General features: G+C 40.9%; 2 protein-coding genes across 10 annotated transcripts in view; both read right to left on the bottom strand.

The window, feature by feature from the left end:
• Positions 1-14,620, bottom strand: part of DOK7 (docking protein 7) — a 66,692-nt gene extending 52,072 nt beyond the window's left edge. For 3 of the 8 annotated variants that reach the window (XM_065836720.2, XM_065836721.2, XM_071808524.1), the window contains exons 1-4: positions 14,155-14,619; positions 13,966-14,011; positions 11,294-11,539; positions 7,333-7,533 (exon numbers count right to left, since the gene is read on the bottom strand). In XM_065836720.2, the coding sequence (XP_065692792.1) occupies positions 7,333-7,533; positions 11,294-11,539; positions 13,966-14,011; positions 14,155-14,208 (547 nt within the window). In that variant the 5' untranslated portion in view covers positions 14,209-14,619. Of the gene's footprint in view, positions 1-7,332; positions 7,534-11,293; positions 11,540-13,965; positions 14,012-14,154 lie in introns of those variants that run through there. The other 5 variants (XM_065836722.2, XM_065836723.2, XM_071808526.1 and 2 more) reach the window with 4 other exon arrangements.
• A 1,950-nt stretch (positions 14,621-16,570) lies between these two features.
• Positions 16,571-25,138, bottom strand: part of HGFAC (HGF activator) — a 41,732-nt gene continuing 33,164 nt past the window's right edge. For both annotated transcript variants that reach the window (XM_065837951.2, XM_071808523.1), the window contains 4 exons: positions 23,883-24,022; positions 21,685-21,825; positions 20,148-20,296; positions 16,571-18,508 (listed from right to left, as the gene is read on the bottom strand). In XM_065837951.2, coding sequence (XP_065694023.1) covers positions 18,338-18,508; positions 20,148-20,296; positions 21,685-21,825; positions 23,883-24,022 — 601 coding nt within the window. In that variant the 3' untranslated portion in view covers positions 16,571-18,337. The remainder of the gene's footprint in view (positions 18,509-20,147; positions 20,297-21,684; positions 21,826-23,882; positions 24,023-25,138) is intronic.

Genomic DNA, 25,138 nt, shown 5'->3' with positions numbered 1-25,138 from the left:
CTAACCAGTTCTGAGTTACATACATATTTTTGCCAGTTTTACTTAAAACAGCACAGATAGTCTTCTTCAGAATGCCTGAATCCCCATCACTTTTCACATGTATGTCCTGTCATACCTAGCAGGATGTTCACATTTCACTTATGCAATGGATCCACTTTTGACTGCTTGACAAAGGACTACGGGATTCAAACAAAGGGTAGGTCACAAACCAAATTAACTATTTTAGTATATTAAATCTAGCCAGCAAGCAGTAAACTGACCACTCTAGGAAAAGCAAATTCTGGTCAACATTCATTTGTCACTGTCAATTTATGTCACATTTAAGTCTCTGACTGCACTGCTTAAATCTATTCAAGACAACATTGTTATCAGCATTTCACAGCTTGATTTGTCACTCCACAACATTTGTTCCTCTTCAGATCTTACTGATCAAAACTTCTCCAGATAAAGAAACAGAAATCCTGTTCCCGGTACAGTTTGTTTCATTTGGTGAACTGCTATAAACTGAACTCGAATTAAAATTCCCTCACTGGTAGAAGTTAAAGTTGTAATTAGAGGTTGCCTTGCCAGTCATTTCTAGAGTACAAGGTCTCAAACATATTCATTGAGATTCAGGACAGACAAATATTAAAACACTAAGCTATGTTTAAACAAGTGAAAAGATGAACACACACTAGCTCGTGAAATGTATTAATCAAGTGGAATAAAGTCTGCTTAACTCCAGACTTCTGTGGTATTGGTGTTTATTAATGTTTGGGGGTTTTTGTTTGTTTGTCTTAAAGTTTGTCCCACATTTCCCCACAGCACATATACACATCCTGACTTCAATAGCAAGGACCATTTAGGAGATAACAACATTAATCAAGCACTCTGACAGGTATGAAAGTTTCTGGTGGTGACTCACAGTCTTGTCCCATTTCCACTCCTCAAGAGATGCCAAGGAGTCAGAGAACACCATGTTAGAAAAACCTGGCTGCAAAGTGTGTATTCAGGAATTATCTAAAACTCAGCTCTTCCTTTGAGCTGCCTTCTCCTCCCCCCACAGCATAAAGGGAGTCCAAGGAAATGAGTTTGTCTAATCTTAGATGGTGTGACTCTTCCCCCATCAATCACATTGATACCAGCTATTTCAGAATAAATTGGTGCTAACCATCTTGAAAATGCACCTAGATTCAACATATGAAATCTCACCATTATCTCAGATGGTTTCCCTCTACCTGGATTGAGCACCAAAGCCTTCAGAGTTGAACAAAGCCTGGACCGAGTAACTAGTTCAAAAACATAACTATTTTATCTTTACACAAAATGTTGTGGAGAAACAAGGACCAGAAAGCTAAAACAGACACAGATACTTTTAGTCCTCAGTTCCACCACAGAAATATTAAAAAGTCAATTTGCTTCTGTTTGAGGCTTCATGTTTTTTGTACGGAGAGGAAAGGCAATCTAACCACAAGATCATCCATTCCTTTTAGTAAGGTATTTATTACAGAGGTATTTAAAACTTCAGTTTCACTGCATTTGGAGCTTCACATGAAGAATGGGAGCAGAGATATGGTTTAACCTACAAGGAAGTAACAATAATAGAGTCTGCATAATATTATGTGATGTTTCTATGAGCTGCTAATGGAGAGAGCTTTTGTTTGGGAATTAAAACAACTTCTATAATAACATATCAAGTCTTTTTTCCTGAACGCTACGTGTTTGTCATTTTCCTCAAGAATTTCAGAGGAACAAGGTAAAATAATCAGATACCTGAAGAAAAATGGTCTTTCCTTTTACTTTTCTGTTAAGAATAAGTGGAGTTATATTTTTATTTAGGTCTTATTTATAAAAAGCACTTTCTTCTAATGGCAGTATTAAAACAAATACCTAGACTAAACACATATTTAAATGTTCTTATGCTTGCAGACCTGTCTAGCTACTCAGTTAAGAGCATCAGCTCCTTTAACAAGACTGAGTATGTAGAGAGTTTCCAACTGTGCAGGCTATTTTGTACCAAAATGAATATACTGTTCTTCCCTTTGAATGCACTTGCGCATGGGAAGATGCAAAAGGCAAAAAAGACCTTTCCATGGCAACTGAAGGCTCTCAGATATCAACATAAATATTACCTATGAAAAAAAATAAAAAGTAGTATTAAGAATAATATAATATTCAGCAATATAGTAGAACCCTTTCCAAAGCATTTGTCTGTAATTCTGGTCACCTGTAACCAAGAAAAAAAAAAGATTAATTCACATTGAAAAGACAGCTACACAGGAAAGCTACCAATGAGCTCCTGTATCCTACAGAGAAGATAAAGAGCTGAGTTTGTTTAACCTAGCAATAGTGACAGAGAGCATAAATAAATGCTCTATAAATATTTAAGGAGATAAGCATCAGAGAGAGAGAACATTACACTAAAGGACAACGTTGGTACAAAAACAATCTAGGATAAAAGAACGCATACATTTAGGTTGGAAATTTTAAAAAGATTAAAAGATCAGAGCTATAAAAGGATCTACAGACCTCAAGACCACATTTTAAACCTAATTCACACTTTGATTCTTTTTAAAGGATGAAAGTCATGACAACACCAGTTTTCAAAAAGTTTTGGACCTTCAGGAACAGTTGACAGCCACTCAGAAGTCAGATTCTTCATTTGCATGTGCCTAACCACAACTTCAAAGACCATTTTAATTAATGCTTTATCAAGAAAGGGAGAATATCTTCCTGACATCAGAAGAGTTCTCCTTGAAAGGGACATATTTCTTCCTTTTTACACCTGTGCCATTTTGCACCAGAAAGTAGTGTAAGGTTAAGGGACAAGGGGAGGGGAGAACTTCAAGCTCCATCACCTACAGTTTCACATTTGTACATCCCTCCACACTTTCTACTACATGTTACTTACCCATCTGGCACCCTGGCCTATGGATTGAACCATTTACGTTTTCTGCAGTGTGGAGATAAGACAGAGCAGCACTCAATAAGCCCAAACCAGTTTAAATTCTTGGAGCACAGCAAATGCATCAAATCTAGAACAAGTTACAGAAGAAATGCCACAATTCAGCTAAACATCATCAATAAAGGGCTATTTATATACCTCATTCCAGAGCCCTGGAACAGGCTCCCCAGAGAGGCTGTGGAGTCTCTTCCCTGGAGACATTCAAACCCACCTGGACACATTTCTGTGCCATCTGCTCTGGTGAACCTGCTTTAGCAGGTGAGTTGGATTAGATGACCTCCAGAGGTCCCTTGCAATCCCAACCATTCTGTGATTATTTCTGGGCTTTCTTATACAACTAAGATTTAAGATTGGGAACAAAGCGTTTAAGCTTAGGAGCAGCAACCAGAATCTAGGGTCTGTCCCTGCACTTGTGCTCCCAGGCTCAAGGCTACAGACACATACTCCATTTCTCTCTTCTGATCCCAGTGATGTTTGCACACCTGGTTATAAGTGAGGCAATTTCCAGGCTTTGTAGTAGGCTGTTCTTTCTGTGGGCACCAACCACTCCACAGAAGGGAAACAAAGATTTGAAGTCCTGCAGGCTGAAGAAGGCTAGGAGCTCAGGTTTCCCACTCTGCAGAAGCATGGCAACCAGAAAACACACACACAGCAACATCACCACCACTTTGTCTTTCCTAGTGATATTTCAGAGTGTTCCCTCCAGTTAGGCAAATCACTTAGAAAAATATTCCTGTTTTGTTTTTTTAACTGCTTACCTAGGGACCCATAACATCTTCACTCTCACTTCCTAGAATCAGTCTGCAGGAGCAGACTTTGGCCTGTTCGGGAATTTACTTGGAAGAATCCCATGTGATACAGTCCTGGTGGGAAGTGGGATCCAGGAGAGCCTTGGATTTTCAAGAATTTTCAAGGATCACCTAGTGCAAGTTCAAGCCAATCAAATGTGGTGGAAAAGTCTGCATGGATGATTGTGGGACTCCACAAAAAACTCAATCATAAGAAGAAAGCATACATAGAAGCAGGGTGACCAAGGTGACACAGGAGAAATAGAGACACACTGTACAAGCACAGAGGAATGGGCTTAGGAAACCCTGATTCTGCCTGGACTTGAATCTGGGGAGGGATGTGAAAGGCAACAAGAATGGCTTCTGCAAGTATATCAGCAGCAAAAGGAAAACCAGGGAAAACTTCACCTACTGCTGAATAGAATGGTAGACAAAGGACATGTAAAATGCTGAAGTACTCGAAGTCTTCTTCACCTTGGTCTTTACTGAAATGATTCAATTCCCCCATCAGGAATCCCAGGCCCTTGAGACTTCTGGGCAAATCTAGAGAAGTAACAACTTTTCCTTGGTGGAAGAGGACCAGGTTAAGGAACATTTAAACAAATAGAATATATTCAAGCCCATGGGGCCTTATGGGATGCATTCCCATGTGCTAAGGAAGATATCAGTGTCATTGCAAGTATATTATTATCTCTGAAAGTCCATGAAGACTGGGGATGGAATGGTGTGTCTAAGGGCTTAGGGAAGGAAAAAAAAATAAAAATCAAGCAAAAAAGCAGATGATGTAACTTCTGTCTTCAAGAAGGAGGATTCAGGGAACCACAGACCAGGGATGGTGACAGTGCAAATAACCCTAGAAGCCATTTCCAAGAAAGATGCTGACTGGGAATAGTCAGTAATACAGAAGGAAAATAACACCTAATCAATCTCATAGTCTTTGATAAAATTACCAGCTTGGTAGATGAAGCAGTAGATATTGTGTGCTTTTGCTTCAGAAAGGATTTAAGCATCATCTCCTATAATATATTGATCGACAAACTGATCAAGTACAGACTAGGTAAGTCTAAGTAAGTGAACAGTAAGATGGACTGAAAACCATCTGAACTGCCAGGCTGGAAGGGTTATGATCCGCAGCAAAAAGTCCAGTTGGAGGACAATCCCGACTGGTGTGTGCAAGTGGTCAGCACTGGAGATAACGTTCTTTAACATCTTCATGAATGGCCTGGATGATGGGACAGATAACACCCTTGACAAGTTTGCAGAAGGTACGAAATTGGAAGGAGCAGCTGATACACCAGAATATGGGAAATAGTCGCTCACAGAGGCTGTGGGGTGCCCATCCTTGGAGATATTCAAAGCCTGACTGGATATGGTCTTGGGCAAACTGCTCCAGCTGACCCAGCTTCGAGCAGTGGCGCTGGACAAGGTAACCTCCAAATGTCCCTCTCAAGCTTTCTTTGACATTTAAGCATTTGTGACATTCAAATCTGATCTCATTCTAAAAAAATTTCTCTTACTATACTGTAAAAACTTAAAAATTAGCAGTAGCTGCTGCATAACCAGATAAGCAGTGTCTCATCAACACATTAATTACACAACTGCTATGGTAAATTCTCTGTGCAAAAGCACTGCTGATCTTTCAAAATAAATGACAACATTAATTTGTATTATCAAGCAACTAAACAAAAATTGACAGAAAGCTATTTCAGATTAATATTTTTGTTCAATTACTTGCTACTTTTCAAAATCCAAGCATTAGTGTGAACTGGTGATATTCTATTAATATGTATTAAAGCATAAAATTTTCTTTCAAATCAATTAACAGTAAATGAAAGTTCCTACTATATTAGTAATGTTATAAGATGTCAGCATTTACTACAAAATCCAATTAAGAATAAAAAGACCAACACTGTTATTCCCTAACCACTGTAATGAAAGTAAAATGCACAAACTGAGTGGTCTATATTTACTATACAGGCTACTGAATACTTTTTATATCACATAAAAACAGTTCATATTACTTATATTGTGGTTCAACTTGGGGAAATTTTCTCCCTGTAAGCATTGCGAAAAGTTCCATTCAAAACTAATTTTTCTATTTTAAGTTAATAATTCAAAGAGGGGACCCAAATTATTTCAGCATAGCAGTGCACACATTTATTGTAAGTCCAGCTTGCATTTAAAGTGGTACTTGGATACAGAGGCAGGAAGGCACAATTGCTGTACTCTGACTGGAGAAAAACCTGTTGAAACCAAAACTACTGGTATTCAAATCAAAGCTGCAGGTTCAATTTTAGCCCAGGTCTACAAGAGACGGGGGAAAGGGTGACTATGCTGACTATCCTTTATGCTCTGTAACTAGTTATCTATCTCACAGACTAAGCCAAACCACTAGGAAATAAGGCACTGGTATGGTAGTTCCCATACCAGTTTTTCACCAAAACAGAATAACCTTAAAAGAAAATAGAGTCATATCCTCACAGGCTATACCTATATCCCATTCCTGTACACGGTGGAAACCCTTCTTTAGCCCTGGCTTCCTAATTAAATAGGGAAATATTTGAACCAGAATCTTCCACGTCGAAAACAAGATCTCAAGTCAGGAATCAGGATATAACAGCTGAGGCCATGCCATCCTTGTAACTCAGCTTTGTACTTTTCAATAGCCAAAAAGAAAGCACCTCACTGGAATAAACTGAAAAAATCACTGGTAACTGAAAAAAATCCATTATTGTCACATTTCACTATGCAAGTCAAACAACTTCACATCAAACCAGCAATCTGCAATACCCTCTTGCATTCACAGATCTTCAATTCAGCATGGCTTCAAACTCTGCTTTTGAACTTTCAACCTTATGTTTTCTATTGATGTATATGATATATACCCGTGCATTAATAATCTTTCCTTTCCAGCTCTTGCATAGGAACTTTACATTGTATCTGAAGTGAGAATGTGAGAAGTCCTAAACTGGAAATTGGAACAAGAGGTTTACCCCCACTGAAAGGGTATCTTGGCTACCAGGCTACAAAAACCACCTTCAGTTGCTTGCTTTCATTTTGATCTCAGGAATCTCACCGTCCCATAAAGTAACAAAGCTAATCTATGGGGAAAGAAAGGGACGTGCAGAAGTTCCTAACTTTTAGGAGCTAGAAGTCCTCTACAGGACTTAGACATTTGTATTTTCACAACGAGAGCCTCGAGGTTCTCTACCGTTTTCCCTCTGCAAAGAAGAAAATAATTAATCACAATTTAATAATCTGAACATTAAACCATTTCACCTTATCTCTTATATCACACATGCCACAAAATTTCATTACCTTATTTTTGCTCTATGTCCACTAGCAACTGTTGGCAAAACATCTTCTGGAGAGCCACAGGGCAGTGTTCAGTCAGGACTCCACACAGTCACACTTTTACTGAATACCAGGGCTGAAGCCTACAGAAATCTACTCAGTAGAACAGACTCACTGACACGAGGCTGCCTGTATGACAGAGTGGCACGGCTGGGTCTGCAGTCTCCACTTTGAATGACACTAGCATTTACATTTCTACAAAAAGTTTCAAACAACTTTTAGAAGACAGGTTCCATCTGTACTTACAGAAGCCGCACCTGGTACCTCCTTCAAAGATGAATCCATTTGGGACAGCTCCGTACCGACGCAGATCCGAGAGCTTCCATTGCCCCATGACACTAGGAGGAAGGTCTTTTGCAAGGACGAGAATGTCATTGCAGAAATGCAGGGTAGCAGGCCCGCTCTCTAGTTTAGTGCCAGGTGCTACAAAAACTTGAAATCTATGAACTATCAGATAAGGAAGAAAAAAAAAATTACCATAGAAAATAGGAGGTACCATGACTTATGTCACACAAGTCATTCCATTGAGCTGCGGTATGTGGACTCACCCCTGCCCACACCATGAGGCTCCAGCATAAAGCTTCTAAGTGAAGCCCAGACAGCCCCATGTGAGTAGCTATGAACTCATTATGCTAGTTTAGGATTGGAAAAAAACATACCTTGGCTTAATGCTATGAATTGTTAAGTTGTAATACTACATTAAGTCATCCTAAGTCTTCCAGGCTACTCTCTATCTCAAATTAGTCAGTTATTCAGCCCACACTTCAGTTACACGAGCTTCTTTCTGTCTCCTCCTCTCAAGCACCTATGCCTCTCCTTTCCTACATGCACACACACACACAACACTGTGCCCAAGGAGCCCGAAAGCCAAGGCTCAAAGAAGTAGGCAAATTCTAACCACAGCCCTGTCACTGACTTATTTGCAACATTTAACAAACTGCTTCACTCCTTCCTTTGCAGTAAAGGTTTTCCTGCCTTTGTGAATCTTTTGGGAGCTGGTGATGGTAGATGCCCAGGCACGTACAATTACTAGAAAACTAACTGATTCATAGGTAATAAACACTCTTAGATATCAGTTAGTCCTTCATATTTCACAGCCTAACCCTGAAATAAGTGGAGGAAAAAAAGAAGGAAACACCTGTCTCATTCGAGTTTACAAAATTCAGGTTCAAATACCAACTCCTATATCACAAGGTCCTTACCTAAAGTAGCAGCTGCTCTAGGCTGGTCTCCCAATCTTCTTCAGAGCTCTTGCATTTTGAATAATAAGCTATTGAAAACATTTCAAGGGCACAAATCTCACAGTGTTTCAAAGGGAGCAATTTAAGTGAGCAAACACTTAATTCTCAAGCAACTGTTTTGACCTTCACTACTCCTCTAGTTTCTTTCATCTTGTGATTAGACAAACAACAACAAAAAAAAAACCAACACGTTGTGATGCAGAGAAGCATCAGGGCTGTTACATTTCCAATCAGAGGTTTTCAGTGGAGCATTTATCAAGAAGCATATAGATTTACCTTTTGGTTATCCATTCAAGATCATACAAAGAGCTTCCTGCCTGTGAAATCAGCAGGGTAACTTCCAGGCAGTCTCACTTCTTACAACCACTGCTCCCTGTCTCTTGCCTGTACTTCTTCAGGCATCATGAATTTCGGCTATGTCCAAGTCTTGCTCCTTATCTAAATACTTGCTATATTCTTAGTTACCATCTTAGCTGTAAGTCAACTCCTCATCTGTGACATGCATTTGTTAAGTTCCCTGAGGCTCCATCAGAATTAGCCACAAAGTCATTCGAGTGAAATGTGCAAGGAGACAGAGATAGATCTAACTAACTACAGCTCTACTTACAGCTTTGCCAGTAGTACTGCTAGGGAGCAAATCAATAGTCACACGATGTCCCCTTTTGGGCACACAGTTGTTACACAACCTGCTTAAACATAAACTATGAAAAAGATACCAAAACCATCTGATGAATAATGTTCAGTAAGAAATCTTTAATTTCATTTGCACACCTGTGCCCAGTTAAGTCTGCCCAGTGCTTTGCTGACAATTAAACCATGGGAGCAGAAGCACCAGGGTACTTTCTGCCTCGTAAATGAGGAATGGAGTGCACACTTCAGGCAATCAGTTGCAAATTACAACAGTTGCCAAAAACAATGAGCTGCAACTCAGGTTCTAGAGCACTGTTAAAAAACAGCATTTCCAAACCTGAACAAAACCAAAGTAGAGGGAAAAAAAAAGCCACAGATCTGGTAATGAAGCTTTTGCCATAGGCTGCTTTCCTGCTAAAGAGGAACTTTTTTCAAAATTCTCCCCAGTAATCTGCTTCTGCTAATCTGGGGGAAGCGGGGCAGGGGGGAAACACCAAACACACACAAAAAAAAATACCACCACACCACCAACGAAAAACACACAGTTGAATATACCCATAAACAAAATGTATTATTTAGGTTCCTCATTTCCTTCAGCTAATCTTTCCCTCTTTGCAGCTATTTACTGAGTTGCACGCAGTATGCTAACTTCCTCAGAATGAGTTATGGGCTCAAAAACTCTTCTCACACCTGATCTATACCTCAAACCACTTAATTCCACTGTTTTCTCTAATCCTGGTTCTTTTATTCCAGGAATCACATCCACCTCATCTGCTAAGAATGGAGAGAAAACACTGGGAACTCCAGAGCAAACACCTCCATTCTGTGGTCCTCATTCAAGAACAGGCCTCCTTTCACTTTGTTGGGTTTTTTTTTTTTTTTTGCTTCCCAGACTCTGAGGTCATCTGTTCATAGTCTATTTTTATCACCCAGCCACCTTACTTCCAAGGCACACAAAGGCGCCCTTACTACGCTTTAAGAAAAAACACCATTCACCATCCTCTCTTCATCTCAGTCTCCACTCTTTTCTGTCTTCACAAACCAGATTCACTTCAGTTTGACTTCCTTCTCCTAACTGAACCTGCATTGAAAGATAAAATCCTGAAAAATAATTTCTGTACTCTGGCCTATCCCCCTTCCCCTAAGCTATTTTGTAATTAACATTCCGCTAATTATTGCCAGCTCAAGCAATTACACTCGTTTTCTTACTTCATTTCTTCGCCTCCACACACATTCTCTCCCACTCCATCTTTACTCTATGGCTGCACATGTCATCATCCAATAGGCTCTATTTCTACCTCACTTGCAGCTTTCCTTTAAAAAAAAAAACCTCTTTGCTGCTTCTGCATTTCCTTCTATCACAATCATAACACTCACATCCAGAAACAGAACTGGTACATAATAAAGCTGCAACAAAGTGTACCAACCTTCCAGCTATGCATGCCTGTATTGAAACCCCCTCTGACCTTTCCCCTTACACAAGGCTTCATATTTGATAGCTCCAAGTGGTACATCCGCACATCGCTCTTCTGATACTTGTACATTTTATTACTGTAAAATTCCTAGGCCATCTTTCTGCATATGTACTTCAAAGAAAAGAGTCCACAAATGCAACAGATGGCAAAGCATATGTAAGAAATGATTAAGATAGCTAATGTGTGTCCCACACACACCTGCCCTGCTTTCCTAGTTATGACTAAACAAACATAAGACAGATACTTTGGATCACCAATATTATCACTCCTTGTTCACCACTGTACATTTTAGAGCTGCTAACTAAGAAAATAAAATAAATAAAAGGATGTGTAAGAGTGAAGTTAGCTGGAAAGACTATGTCTGATGACACTTCTTGTTGCAAGATGTCTCTTCCTGAAGGGCACACTAGCAGCAATAAGCATCACCAGTGCAACACCTACCAGGCAGCTCAGAAAACTGGGTTTGAACTAGCCAGTTTCTACTCAGGACTCTCCTTCTCTTAATTCAGGCTCCCTCTGAATCCTGTTGTCAAAATCTCCAATTAAAATGCAGGACCAGAAGTAGAAGTCTGATCACTTTGCTTCAAAGCTACACACTTTCAGTGCCAAAATCAAAAACTAAGTTAAGAGCTCTCGTAGTTAGTCATCAGCACTGGGCAGTAATGTAATCAACACCTATCATAAGGTTTAAGATGGAAGGGGAAGACCAGTCTCTTCGCTCTCAAATGAGTGACAGTCTTTTCCTTAACTGTACTTTGTTCTTTGCATTTTAGCTATGCTTTTCTTTGCCTTTTTCCCCTGAGGAGAAAAAATAAACAAATAAATCAATCAATAGAAAAAGTGTGAGAAGTCAAAGGTTACCTTCCCCCAAACTGTAGCGGATTCTTACATCCCACGCACACATTGTTTCCTTGTTCTCAAATCCCAGCATCACAACTTGAGAGAGACAGATGATTGCAAGTGTGTGATTCAAGCCCTCGTAGGACAGCCCAGGATCCAAGCCACAGATGTCTTCTAAGGTCATGCTGCTCCTCTCCTTATGCCCTTTTGCACGTTCAGATTTATCCTTGTACACCAGCATGAGCAAACAGTCTAAAAGAAGCAAAACTGTCAGAGATGATGAGGCAGAACATTGAACATAACACATTTCTCAGTACTCTGTTTCAATACAAAGGTACTTTAGACAACGTCAGGGTCAATCTGATCAAGTCAATGTGAGAACTCAGTTTCCTTTTCCCACCCCACCCCCGGGTAGGTTGCAGCCCTTGTTTTCAGGGAGCAAACACTGAACACATGTTTAAAAGCTAACCTGCAGTATTAGAAATAAGGAGGTAAATAAAAAGTCTCTCCTATTCTATTTTTCAAAAGGCCAGTGGTTTTTCAGATACTCTCCCGACTCTGGAAGAGCCTGACTCATTAATTCTGAACATTAGGAGTTACACTGTGATAGCTGTTCACATTACAAACACTAAAGACCAAGAAGCTATTGTCATCTGTATTTCCATTAGAACATACTGAACCACAAATGAAATTCTTACAGTAGTTCAGAGATTACTCAACTACTAAATGGCGAGCAGACTGCACTGCCAGATTGTTAGTGTCAGCTCAGGTTTCCTAGTTAAATGTTACACAGTAGTCATTGCTAAATAATCATTATGTGCCACACCTTTTTGAAAAAAAAAAATTCACTTGTGTCACCACTGTTTTTTTTAACCCCTTCCTAGAGGTGTTTATTACACAGTAACTATGCAAAGGAAGAAAGTAATTCAAGTGCCAGGGTCCAGTGGGAAAGGCACATTTCACAACCGAACACAAAAGAAGGGAAAAAAGGGGAGAGACCCCCACCTTTTGTATTTATCACTCCTCTTCCCCGGGTTCCCTTCCTATGACATAGCACTCAGTTGTAAATGAAATTGATGGTCAACATCAAAGCCGTGACATCCACAGCTCGAGCTGACCCACATGCCACAGAGGAGAAAGCCCCCACATGTGCCATTTTATGAATGTTGGGGTGCGATGCTCTGAGCCCTGGCGAGGTGCCCTGTGGCTCTCGGCTGGGCAAAGGGCTGGCAAGTCTGCAAAGAGGTGAAAAATGGCTGAAAGGCTGAACCGTCTGCTAACTAAAGAAGAGCTTTGCATGGACTCCCAATTGTTTTTGTGCACCTGTTAGCTAAAGCAGCTGCAGCTATGATATTCAAACATTCAGCAATACAGTTGTGTGCCTGCAGAACGAATTACCATGGTTTACAGAAGAAGAAAAGCAAATCACTGGGGGCTTTTCTTGGTAAACCTCAACAGTTTAGTTAGAATAAAAATACTGATTTTCAGGAATAAGCTACATTATCAATCAGTAAGTTTTCACGGCAAGCTCCCTTATTTTCCCCCTTCAAACTTGGCTTACTCACAATAGAAATCCAGGACTATATTCACATGTCTAGATACTTGCTCTAGAATCAACAGATGCCCATTCACGCAGAGAAGTAAAACACATTCAGCCAAGCTACAGGCATTCGAGACACTAACACATAACTGTAACGAGTTAGGTCTGAAGAGCTTTAATTACTAGAAATATATACTTTTGGGTTCAAATGTTTTCCCTGTTAGGAATAGGTGGGGAAACCTGAAACTTATTTTTCCTTCTCCAGAAGTAAAACATCAACTCTGAATAACGTTTTCAATTTCCCCTTCAGAATAACATTTTCAATTTCCCCTTCAGAAGCATGGAAGTACTTTTTTTTAATTTAAAATGTCATTTTATTTTTAAATTGAAGTGATATTTTATGTCAAAACACTGATCAAAAATAACTACAGAGCTTACATTGCTAGGTTGGTTTTTTTTACAGCCACCAATCATCCTGAAGAAATAATATTTAAAAAATAAAATATAAAAAACGCATTTTAAACTGGAACCAAAACCAAGCAGCTGTGTCTTGAAAAGTCACCTTTCCCAATGGTCTGAGTCAGCGCCCGGTGTTAAGCTACTCAAACCCCTCTCTCCGAGGCCGGACACAACGTCCGGGCACCGCTGCCGGCCCGATGGACAAACGCGATCCCCGGGACCCCACGTTACACCCGCTGAGGGGGCGGCGGGTGTCGAACCGGCCCCCGGCCCCCGCTGCGGGGAAGGCGGCCCCGGGCCGGGAGGAGACGGGGAGGCCTTGCGACTCCTCACCACGTTCGGAACACTCTGGGGGGTTTCGGCAGCAGCCGCCGCCTCCTATTTTTGGCCGCCTGATCCGTCGCCAAATAATTTATTCCCCGCTCCCCCGCGTAAAAATAAATAAATAATAATTAAAAAAAAAATATATGAGGAAAGAACAGCGAACGGCTTGAGGAGAGCCCCGCCGAGGAGGATCTCCAGCGGCAGCTCACGTCTAGGAGAGCCCTCTAAACTCCTTGCCCCCGGGGCCCCAAACCTCGTCCCGCCACGGTCGGGCAGAAGACAAGGGACTCCCCGGCACCTTCCCACCCACCCCCCCCCCCAAAAAAAAAAAAAAACAAAAAAACAAAAAAAAAAACGGAGCCCCTCTTACCTGCCACCGGGGAGGGCTTGCGCAGCACCAGCCACCTATTCTTCCACTGCAACGAGAGGCAAAGGGAAACGGTTAGCCATGGCCGGAACGGGGAAGAGCGGGCTCTCTCCCATCCTGGGGAGGGGGCCGCCGGTCGGGGACCCCTGGCCTGCCGCTGGGCCAGGCCGAAGGGGTGCCGGGAGCAGGCACCTTTTTTCCATCTCTCAACTTGACGTGACCCTCCACCACCACGGAATCCGTCATCTTCAGTCATGATTCCGGACAGCTGCGCCCGGCTCGCTGCTCCCTCCCCGCGCTCTGCCCGAGGGGTCACTTTCAAAATAGCTTTATTAGGTCCCCGCACAGGCACAGGGAGCGACGCGGGCGAGCGGCCAGCGCGGCCCGGCCCTCCCCGGCGCCCCCCGCCACACCGGGCAGGGGGACAGGCAGGGGCCGGGCCGGCTCCGGCGGATGGGAGAGGGGGTCCTGCGGAGTTTTCCACCGGTTCTTTATTCATGCATTTTATTGTGGTGTTGGGTTTGTTTGGTTGTTTGGGTTTTTTTTAACTATTATTATTTTCCCTCCGGTGTTCCGGTAGCGGGGGGCGCGATTCGGGACACCCGGAGGGCGTCAGCCCTGCGGGGCCGCCTCACCGGATCTTCTCCGGGTGCGACCCCGCGCCGCCCCCCGCTGCGATCCCGCTCCGGGCTTTGCAGCTGACCGCCGCCACAGACTGGCGGCCGGGGGCGGCGGGAAAGCCCGGATCGGATTCCGCCCTCCGCGGAGCGGGGCCAGGTGCCGGCGGTCCTAAACACCCGCTTTCCCGCGCCCCCGAACCAACCGATTCCTTATAACGCCCATATTTCTCTTGCAAAAAACTGTAATTACTGCTCCTCTTGACTCCCAGAAGACATACAGCCAACTACGCCGGATAAAAATACCCTTTTTTTTCGCTTCATTGCAATGCAACTGTCACGAGATAACTACACCAAACCCAGAGCAGCTACAATTAATAGAATAAGATGTGTTAATGATGTCCTCAGATTTATTTCAACGAGCAATGGACTAATTAGGGTCCATTATACTAAAAATACTCCTACTGCATCTTATTTGATGGTAATTGGTTCTTCAGCTTTTTTTAAACAGCACCACAGCACATTTTTTCTTTCAATAGCACAATAGAAGGGCTTTTTAGATGTTTGCATTTATTTCTTCCCTTCGAATCGGTCAGTTTGCATGGAGTAACATATAATTTAATAAAATCATCTCTAACTGTGTTTCATAATGAATTGGGAAGGTGTTTGTTCAACTGGCTTTGCATTCTAATTCAGTTTCAATATAAATGTTAGGAAAAATATCAGATAAAATTTCATTAGTAAATTTAAGTTGGATTTCCATTTTAACCAAAGTGATAAGCACTTACAGAGAAGAGAAAAATACAGACTATGAGTTTCTGTAGGGTGATGCTCAACAGAAAACCAGGAGGTAGAAGGCACTGCAGTGCCCCATAGGAATGTGACCAGTGTTAGGGGTGTGAGAGGTCAAGCAAGGACCTCCTGCTTAACCTGGACATCTCACCACCCCTGCTCTGAGTTTGTGGATTTAATACAGTCACCACGCATCAGATGCTCAAATGATGAAATTCAGTTCCACCAAATCAATGCAGTAATAGTGGGCAAACAGGCTTCTTTGAAAGCCACAAATTAATTTTAATGCATTCAGAGCATGTCAGTAATGACTGAAGATCTGTCATTTAGACCTATGAGGGTAGAAAATAGGCTGTTTCACTTGTGAACATTCAATACATTTTTAAAAAATATTTTATTGGTCATATTGATGTTGTTACATACTGATATTAGCAGCATAGATTTTGAAAACAGGACAGCTAAAAAGCTGCAGACGGATTGCCAGAAACACAAGTTTGACACCTTTCCTATCAAATAGTCATCTTCTTTACAGCAAGAGAAGACTGAGAGAATATATATAACACAAAACTGTGAGATTAAAAGCGTGCACAATGTGGATCAATATCAGTTGTGAAATGAAACTGAAGTCACTGAACAGATATGGACATTCAGAATGGCATGAGCATTGTGTGTAAACCTGTTCTAAATGAAGAACTCTTCTTCCAGAGAAGAGTAAATAGTTCCTTCATGCTGATATAGTGCTTGTCTTTCAGCAGCAGGTGCAATTAGTCTGGTTACACAATCACGTATATTTCATGGAGTTAAGCAAGCCAGACTTGTACTGCAAATGGCCAGGGTGCCAAACCCAGGCAACAAGAGTCTTCAGCTTTGTTTGGAATCAAGACCCTAGAGGTGGATGTCAGTTTTTCAATCAAGTGTTTAGTGCTTCAGAAAAACAAACTAAAGACTTTGATCTTAGTATTTACAGTATTCATATCTGAAAATTGTATCTAAGCTCTTGCATCTGTCTAATGGAAATTTTGTACAATATTTGCATGAAACTGGGAGCACCACCAGCTGAAGCTGATTCTCACACAGAGCTTTTCAGATGCCTTCCAGCACACAGAACTGCTATTTCATTTTTTTCTACCAGCTTTCAACCTGGTGAACAACCTACAGAGGGATTCAAAGATTCATTTATAACTTTATACACAACTAAGTCCAAGAAACAGAGGGTAAACATTTTTATTAAACAGTTTATGTCATTTATCTAGATTAGCATTGTTATATATTTCTACTTACACAAATTCAGGTTTTGGTTAGTTTTCCATACAAAGTTTCTTTTAACTACCAAAGTCATTCACCATGAAGACACTATGCCAGTCATATAAAACAAAACACATAGCTGAGTATCCAGGCACCACTTTAAAATTCTGTATCTTAAAACGTAGCTTTGCTTGAAACACTTAAGAGAATTCAAAAACATTCACTATCAGAGAAGAAACACACTTGACATCAACACTTCCAAATGTACATACCTGACATGACTAAAGGTTCCCTGCGTATAAATTAAAAAAAAAAAAAAAAGTTGGCATTTTCCATTCTTATCAGATTAGAATTTGGTTTGGTTTTGAATAATTTTCTGCCTTTTTTTTCTTACATAGCTGAATCCACAGCCTCTAAACAGCCATATGTTGTAATAATTCCTTTGATTCTTCCTATAACAATTCCATAGACCATGACAGCAAAGCCTGTGGTTTACGATATCACCAAACTCCCAAGAAAACTCCCCCAGCCATCCAGTTTAAAAATCCGCTAACAGAAAACTTCTTTTCGAGTTATCTGAACAGTTGAACAGCTTGTTACTACAACATCTAAGACATCTTCAAAACACTGTTAAATTTAAGGAACATTTAAGCATTTATCATCAAGGTGAAGTATTTCCACAGCCATCCTCAGGGTGAGGGGCAACTCACAGCCTGCAAAATATCCTGACTGCATCAGCCTGAAATCAGGTGCTTCAACTTCCAACATTTCTCAGCAAGAATCTTTGTGCTCTCAGGAGGTTTTACATTAACCTTGCTGGAAAATTACACACCAGATTCAGCAGACCTCTGAGGTTTGTTCCTGACTTTATGTCAGCAGAACATTAAAATACACTTACATGTTTGGTTGAATCAAAACCTAAACCCTATGTTTTTTCCCCAGAACTGGTTTGTCGCAGTTAATTGAGTAGCAGCTTCACCCCCCTTGCTCTACTGGCATCTCTTGACCTCAACTTCAAGAGACGGGGAGGGAATTTCACTTTTGATGCTCCCTCTGTTCATTTTTTTATCTCATCTGAGAATACAAGGACAACCTTTTTACAAGTTGATTTGAGGATGACAGCTCCACCAAAAAGTGCACAAACATTCAAATAACTTCCAGTGATAGGACAAGGGGTAACGGGTTCAAACTGGAACACAGGAAGTTCCACTTAAATTTGAGAAGAAACTTCTTTCCACAGAGGGTGACAGACACTGGACCAGGCTGCCCAGGGGGTTGCGGAGTCTCCTTCTCTGCAGACATTCAAACCCACCTGGACACCTTCCTGTGTAACCTCATCTGGGTGTTCCTGCTCCAGCAGGGGGATTGGACTGGATGATCCTTCAAGGTTCCCTTCCAATCCCTAACATTCTGTGATTCTGTGATTCTAATGCAATTACCTAAGCAGAGAAACATTTGTAGATTTTTGTCCCTGTCTGGACATGTTTGTTTTATTAAGCCAAATAACGACAGTCCTGTATATTGAGCAATTCACAGCCCTAAAATTCTAGATCAAGGATCCTGACATTAGATGTCACAGGCCTACTGCCAGTGGTCTGATGAGGAATTGCTAAGAATAACTGTGACAGTTTTCATACAAGCTTATAATAAAATATTTATGTCACTTTAATGAAATAAAAAGACTCCTGAATCCTGCTTCACCTGTTAGCATATTTAACAGTTCAACTAGTTTTTCGGGGAGATATTTTCTCATTAATCCAGTTTACATAGTTTGTTATTCGCGTATATACTCCAGGTTTGTTGACTCTGCCACAGCCATCTCCCCAGCTGATAACTCCATACAGGTAAGAGATTTCATCTTCCTCACAGGCCAGAGGTCCACCAGAATCTCCCTGTGTTAAAAATAAGGAAATATCATCTAATTTTATATAAAATTGTCAGAAAAGATCAATTTGGGAAAGTCTCAAATTAAGAATGAAGTCTTGTATCTGAGATCAATTTACTTATTTACTTTCAAAACTTTGGTATGAGTGCACAGATCAAAAAAAATAATAAAAAAAAAATTTAAAAAAAAAAGAAACCAAGAAAATCTTAAAAAAATACTCAAGCAGAATGGATTATCTACTTGGTGTTTCTTGGCCTTGAAATACATTCATACATAACAGTTGTTTTATAGATTAATTTCCTAAGCATATACTGAGAAAACTCAGAGGTCAGCTGCATTTGTTGTGACATTAAGAAGTCTACATTATTTCTCTTTGGATCACACTACAAGCCTGCCAACAGGAAAAAAATGAATTATTGATTCACTAATAATGATTTAGTGTCATGAACACTTCTTCTTCAGCAATATCTGTGACTCTAAATCACTGTTTCTCAGACTTCGCAGCTCTCTCCAGGCCACTTGTTTTTGTACAGCTCCTCTCTCCTTCCCTCCACTTCTTTCTCCTCATTCCTGACCAACCCTGTTTCTCCACAGCAGAGAACAAGAACCAGCTGTAGTGTTGCATCTTTTATTTGTACTTCCTGGGTAAGGCAAGGAAAACTGAGCAAGCAAGGTAGATTCTAGTTCTCTGGCTTGTACAAACATTTGCAGCCAATAATTACAACCAGTTCTCAGCCCTGTCCTGGAAACCCTAAGCCACTGATGGCTGCTGCCATTTCAGTCTGAATACCTTTCGTTGGACACTTTTGTGACCTCTGTGGGGGTTCCAGCACACAGTATACATTATATTCTTTGCTATACTTAATGTCACTGCCAGCTATTAGCTATGTACTGTTTGTTCCCAGATTTATGCTAATAGATACATAGCATAAGCCTCTTTCTTCAAATGAACTGAAGATAAAATCTGAAGGTTTATGTAAGGAATAATCTGATCCTTCATTTAAAAAATACTCTCATCCATCACCACAAGAATTCTGCATCCTTTTTCAGATCCAAGGTGCGACACAATTCAAAGACAGATGCAAAGTAGTAAGAGCATGAGGTCATTTCGCAAAGGATAGGAGTCAGGAAAAAGTTTCCAATTGACTGATATTCTACAGCATTAAACCCCATTCATGAGAGTAACCTCAGCTCCTTCCTCCTCCAACCCTCAGTGCTGTTCCCCATCTCCTACCTAATTTCCATAAGGCAAGAGGCAGCACCTTGTGGATTTGGCTCTGCACAGGTCCTTGCTGGCTGACCTGCCAACACATCCCTGTCCCAAGGCCAGCAAACCTTCACCATCACGCTGCAAGCTCAGCCAGGAGCTCAAGTAACTCAGCCTCCAGTGCACAGCCACTGCTTTTTATGAAGGCAGGAGGATATAACATCTGTGAGGCTTTTTTGCCCTTCTGTAGAGCTTATCTGACATTGGAAATGTTAAAAAGTGAAGGTGGAAGCAAACAGTGCAGTCACATAAGTTACTTTTCTTTATGAACATTTCTATAAGAACACAGTAATGTCAAAAGTAAGCACTTTAACACTACAGCATTTTTGGCAATAAAGTACATTCATATTCTCTGCCTAGAGATGACTCACGACATTACCTGACAAGCATCAGATTTGCTATCAAAGTAGCCAGCGCAGAACATATTTTCAGTGATTTCTGTTCCATAAATTTCAGGACTTCTGCACTTCTCCTCAGGAATAATTGGAACCAGCGTTTCTTGCAGGACATGTGAATAACCAGGTGTATCTTTAAAAAATTCCCAAAAAGGAAAAGAAAATCATTTTTATAGAATGTGAAGAGTGTAACATGGCAACACTATGCACAATAAAACATATAAACACACTTTATAAATATGTAAAGGGTGAGTGCCACGAGGATGGAGCCAGGCTCTTCTCAGTGGCAAACGATAGGACAAGGGGTAATGGGATCAAGCTGGAACACAAGAGGTTCCACTTAAATTTGAGAAAGAACTTCTTCTCAGTGAGGGTGACAGACACTGGAACAGGCTGCCCAGGGAGGTTGTGGAGTCTCCTTCCCTGGAGACATTCAAAGCCCGCCTGGACACCTTCCTGTGCGACCTCACCCAGGCGTTCCTGCTCCAGCAGGGGGATTGGACTAGATGATCTTTTGAGGTCCCTTCCAATCCCAAACATACTGTGATACTGTGAATACACCTCAGTCATATTCATGTTGTGGATGTCTCTAAAAGATAACCATTTTGCTAGTGATCTGATGACTTTCTGCTCCTCCAGTCAAATTCCATGACCTTTATAATAACAGTATGATGACCTTTATAATAACAGCATGCCATGTCCAGACATCAATCCTCTCTGGGTTGTCTCATTTTCTAGAGACTCAGGAACACTCCCCCAGCACTCCTGTTTCCTCCTCTTTCCAGATATGATGTTAAGTCACCAATTTATCATAGGCTCCATTGCCTGGTTTTGCCTTTAGACTACACATTTAGATCAGGACAACATTTTCTCATAACAAATCTCTCACCAAAATGAGGTAGCCAGCTCCCCCATCCTTCTCATCTATCTACATAGGTCTATGCTGTCTCCACACCAAAGGAACATGACCAAGCCTCATAATCCTGAAATTCCTCCTCTGAAAGGATGGGCTGCATTTTTCCACATTTTCAAGCTGGATGTAAACACATCTTATCCGAAGTCTATCTGTCCCTCTCCTGTAGATGTTTCCAAATTTTCTTGCTGGTGAAGGTAAAGAACTCCTTCATCACAGACTAGTAAATTGTATTTGGTTTGCAGTCTCTGATATCTACCTTGAAAACCAGGGGCAGGATTCACTCAACTAAACTGTCAAGTTGTTGGCACCTGCAACTGAACTACTTGCTCCCCTCCCAGTCCGTGGAGATCTATCTGGCCCACAGCTCATCCCATCCTAAAGCAGATACAAACATTTCGTCAAGGGAACCACACTCCAAATTCCAAGGGCTATAAGGAAGCTCAGGATGACCATTTCAGATCTAAAGGTAAGTAAAAAGATTTCTGCCAAAAGTCCCTTGGAAAACGTTTTAACAAACACCAAACTATCAGTTTTATCACATAGATTTGAGCATTATGTTTTAATTGTAATTTTTTTCTACAGACACCAACTCTCGTTTTACTCACCCTCATGCCTGTGTCCCCATCCAGAAATCTGACATTTGAACTCATCAGGAAAAACCGTGTCACTCTCTGGCAAGCAGATGGGCTGAACAAACTGGGACTTGACAGCACAACGCTGGCCGTTCTTCTTCAGCTTAATCAAAGCTGCAGAACAGAATATATAGGAGAAATAAAGTGACTGTTCCCTTTCTTTAATAGGATTGGCAGCAATGGGTCTCAGATACAACTTTAATTATCCCCTAAGCATCTCTTAATTAAGATATTTCAATCAAAGACAGACAGACTCATCTCAACAGCACCTGATTTCACAGCGAATTGAAGGCTGAAACATTTAGCTACTCCCCTTGTGGGAATATTTATTTTATGCTGCACTCACTGAGCAGATTTTGCCTCACTGCCTTTGTAGAGGAGGAGGAAGATAAAAAAATACATATGTCTCCTCCCACCTTAAAGTTAAGTAACAGTGACATGTCCACAATTTTCAGCTGAAATAAGTGGGATGTGCAAGAGGTCACTGTTTCTGAAAGTCTGTCCACACATCCAATTCCAATTTGATTTAAAAAAATAATTACTGCAGGAGCTGGTGTATTTCCTGCTCTATGATCACTGAATTCAGCGCAATTCGATATCTTGAAAACTAAGGAATTAAAAAATCAGGATATTTCAAAACCAAGCTTCTGAAAGCTACAAGGAACTACACAATCCTTGCTATCCCCTCATGAAGCTGTAAACAGTGTAAATAAGGAGTTCTGCAGCATCATGAGCTTAATACTGAAAGAAGATATCAAAAATAGCAGAAACATTGGTTGCCCTGGAGCAAACTCCCTGTGTTTGGCTGCAGAGCAACAGAGGGGGCTTTGTGCTTGGTGTAGCAAGGGCAGCATGTTGGGTCTGGACACACTACTCAAAGAGGACAGAGCTGAGGTAGTGTGGAAAAACCTATTACTTCACATCATGCCTTTTGGAAGCTCCGGGTTTTCTGAGCACAGCTGTGTGGAAAGCAAGAGATCCCACTGGATAGTCTTATTTCTCTACTGACTACATTTTTTTTGCCTTTGTGGAACGTGTAGAGAGTATCTCACAGGCTGAGAAGCCCACACAAACCATGCTCCAACACTCAGCAGCTTGCTCTTCCTCACCTTCCTCCTCTCCCCCACCAACTCTCCCTGTTTCTGAATCACTCAAACTTCCCACCAAACACCCATGTGGCAGGTTCTTTCCTTCAGGAAAGCAATTTCAGCAGGAAATAACTCTTCTGCTTCATCAATAGAAATCACTGACAGGGCAGAATGTGCCCCCACATCTTTCCTCCCCCAGCTTCTGCCTGCTTGTTTGTTTGCAGTGGAGCATGTATTAAGAACTCCACATTCCGTTGACCTTAGATTTGGACACCACACATTGGTGAGGCATGCCGAATTTCAGAGTAATTCAAAACAATAGGAGGTCTGAAAGTCCCAATGGTGGTTTACACCAGGGTATTTCAGAGCAGAGTAATACCCCAAACCCAGATCTTCTCCTGATATGCTCTGACAGAACTCCCACCAACACCGAATCTGAATGCTTTTTGCTATGTGGTGGAAAATATTCACCATCTGGGAACAAAAAAAAAGCCAGTACTTGCCTGACCTGAAATACCCCGGATGCCAGGCTATTAAATAGTCTCACAGACAAAGCGCTCACACAGCTCAATACCCCCAGGTGATGTACCACCTTCCACAGGAGCAGATCAGAAAACAAGAAGTGAGTTGCTATTACATCGTTATTCTGACTGTTGTTATAAGGTCAATCAGAGGGACTTTTGACTAATAAGACAGCTGATTTTTAAATTTATTTTGGTGTAAAAATGATTCTTGGTAACATATATGTTCAGAGCAGATGGGGTTATTATGTTCATCTAGTCAGTTGAAAAAAATGCCTAATCCCACAAAGACTTGAAGTGATGATGAATTTGCCATACATCTAGGTAAATTGCTCCAAATGCTAATTATCATAATTATTTAAAATTTTGCAATTTATTTCACATCTGAATTTGTCTAGCTTTCAGATGCTGTTATATCTCTGGTGCAACTAAGAACTCTCTGCACTCAAAAGCTTCTCCTAATGCTTATGATTATTTCCACTGCGAAGGCAGTTTTTGACAGATCAACTTGAAACTAACTTAAGCAAACAGAAAATAAAACTGTAAGAACAAAAATACTCACCAATGTCATGGTCAGTCGGGTTGAACACAGAATACTCAGGATGCAAGATGTATTTCTCTATTTCAAAAGTTTGTGTTACATCAGTTGTTTTATTAAATATATGCTGACCCAGAACTACCTTAATAGTCGATTTTAGTGGACTGTAATACAAAATAAAATAAAATAAATAAAATAAAATAAAATAAAATAAAATAAAATAAAATAAAATAAAATAAAATAAAATAAAATAAAACAAACATGCACACCAGCAATTCTGTGATTATCAGACTGAACAAAACATGATTTCCAATGGCTGTGTGTCCTCTGAACAGTAATAACCTCAGTCCCTCACCACATCCATTATTTACCCTCTCATAATTCCTTGACCTGTTTCCCAAGCTTCCTACTTACTGTGGACCAGGAAAAAGATGAGTAGTGTTACAGTGAGTCCCAGGCTCTGTGGGTCCTGATTAGCCTTTTTAAAGGCTGCTGCTCTTTGACAGAAGTATTAGTAAAAGGTAAGCACATGCACTGCTGCCCAGCTGCTGTCCAGTTCAAAAGCATCTTCAGGGGCTGCAAGCACTTCTTGTTCTAGAAACTCAACTGCGTTAATCTGGATCACACTTTGCCAATGAGTACAAATATTACTGAGGAAGAAATGAGGGACCAAAAGAAGAGTCAGTGGTGGATATCTCATTTCTCTGGGAAACCAGGCTCTTAAAATATTACAGGCATGGGTCAAGGTTTTAAAGATTCTGGCAGACTGACAACTCAGGAACATCTGGGCAGCTTCCACCTAAGCGCTATCGCCACTTCTGTTCTGAGATTAGCTTGATCTATGTTAAATTTGTTGTCTAGAATCAAAAGCAACTGGTGGAGGAAGGTTCCAACATCACACTAATCTAACAGGAAAAAGCACACTCAGAAGAAAACACTGGTTTTGTAATTCACAACATTTTTACAGCCATTGTGTGTTTAAAAAGACCACAATGCTCTCATATCCATTGTCCTAGGACAGGCAACTAATAGGAAACAGTACAGCAGTTGGGAAGGAAGGGACATTTGGGAATAATCAGTAAGTGTTTGGAAAGACAGTAAATTTTCTAGCTTTGAAAGCAATGGAATTCAAATTTCACTCTTGTTTTAAAACCAATTCAATCTGCATGTGCATGTCTACAATGAATTTAGTTACCAAGTATCTTCAACATTGGAGCGCTCATACGTTTTGTTATCCAGTGCAGGGGTAGAAAATATCTGTTGTCACACATTACGCACAG

The sequence above is a fragment of the Patagioenas fasciata genome, chromosome 4, assembly GCF_037038585.1.
Source record: "Patagioenas fasciata isolate bPatFas1 chromosome 4, bPatFas1.hap1, whole genome shotgun sequence".
NCBI classification, from domain to species: Eukaryota; Metazoa; Chordata; class Aves; order Columbiformes; family Columbidae; genus Patagioenas; species Patagioenas fasciata.
The sequence above is the reverse complement of the archived record's forward strand: the minus strand, read 5'-3'. Positions and strand labels throughout refer to the sequence as shown.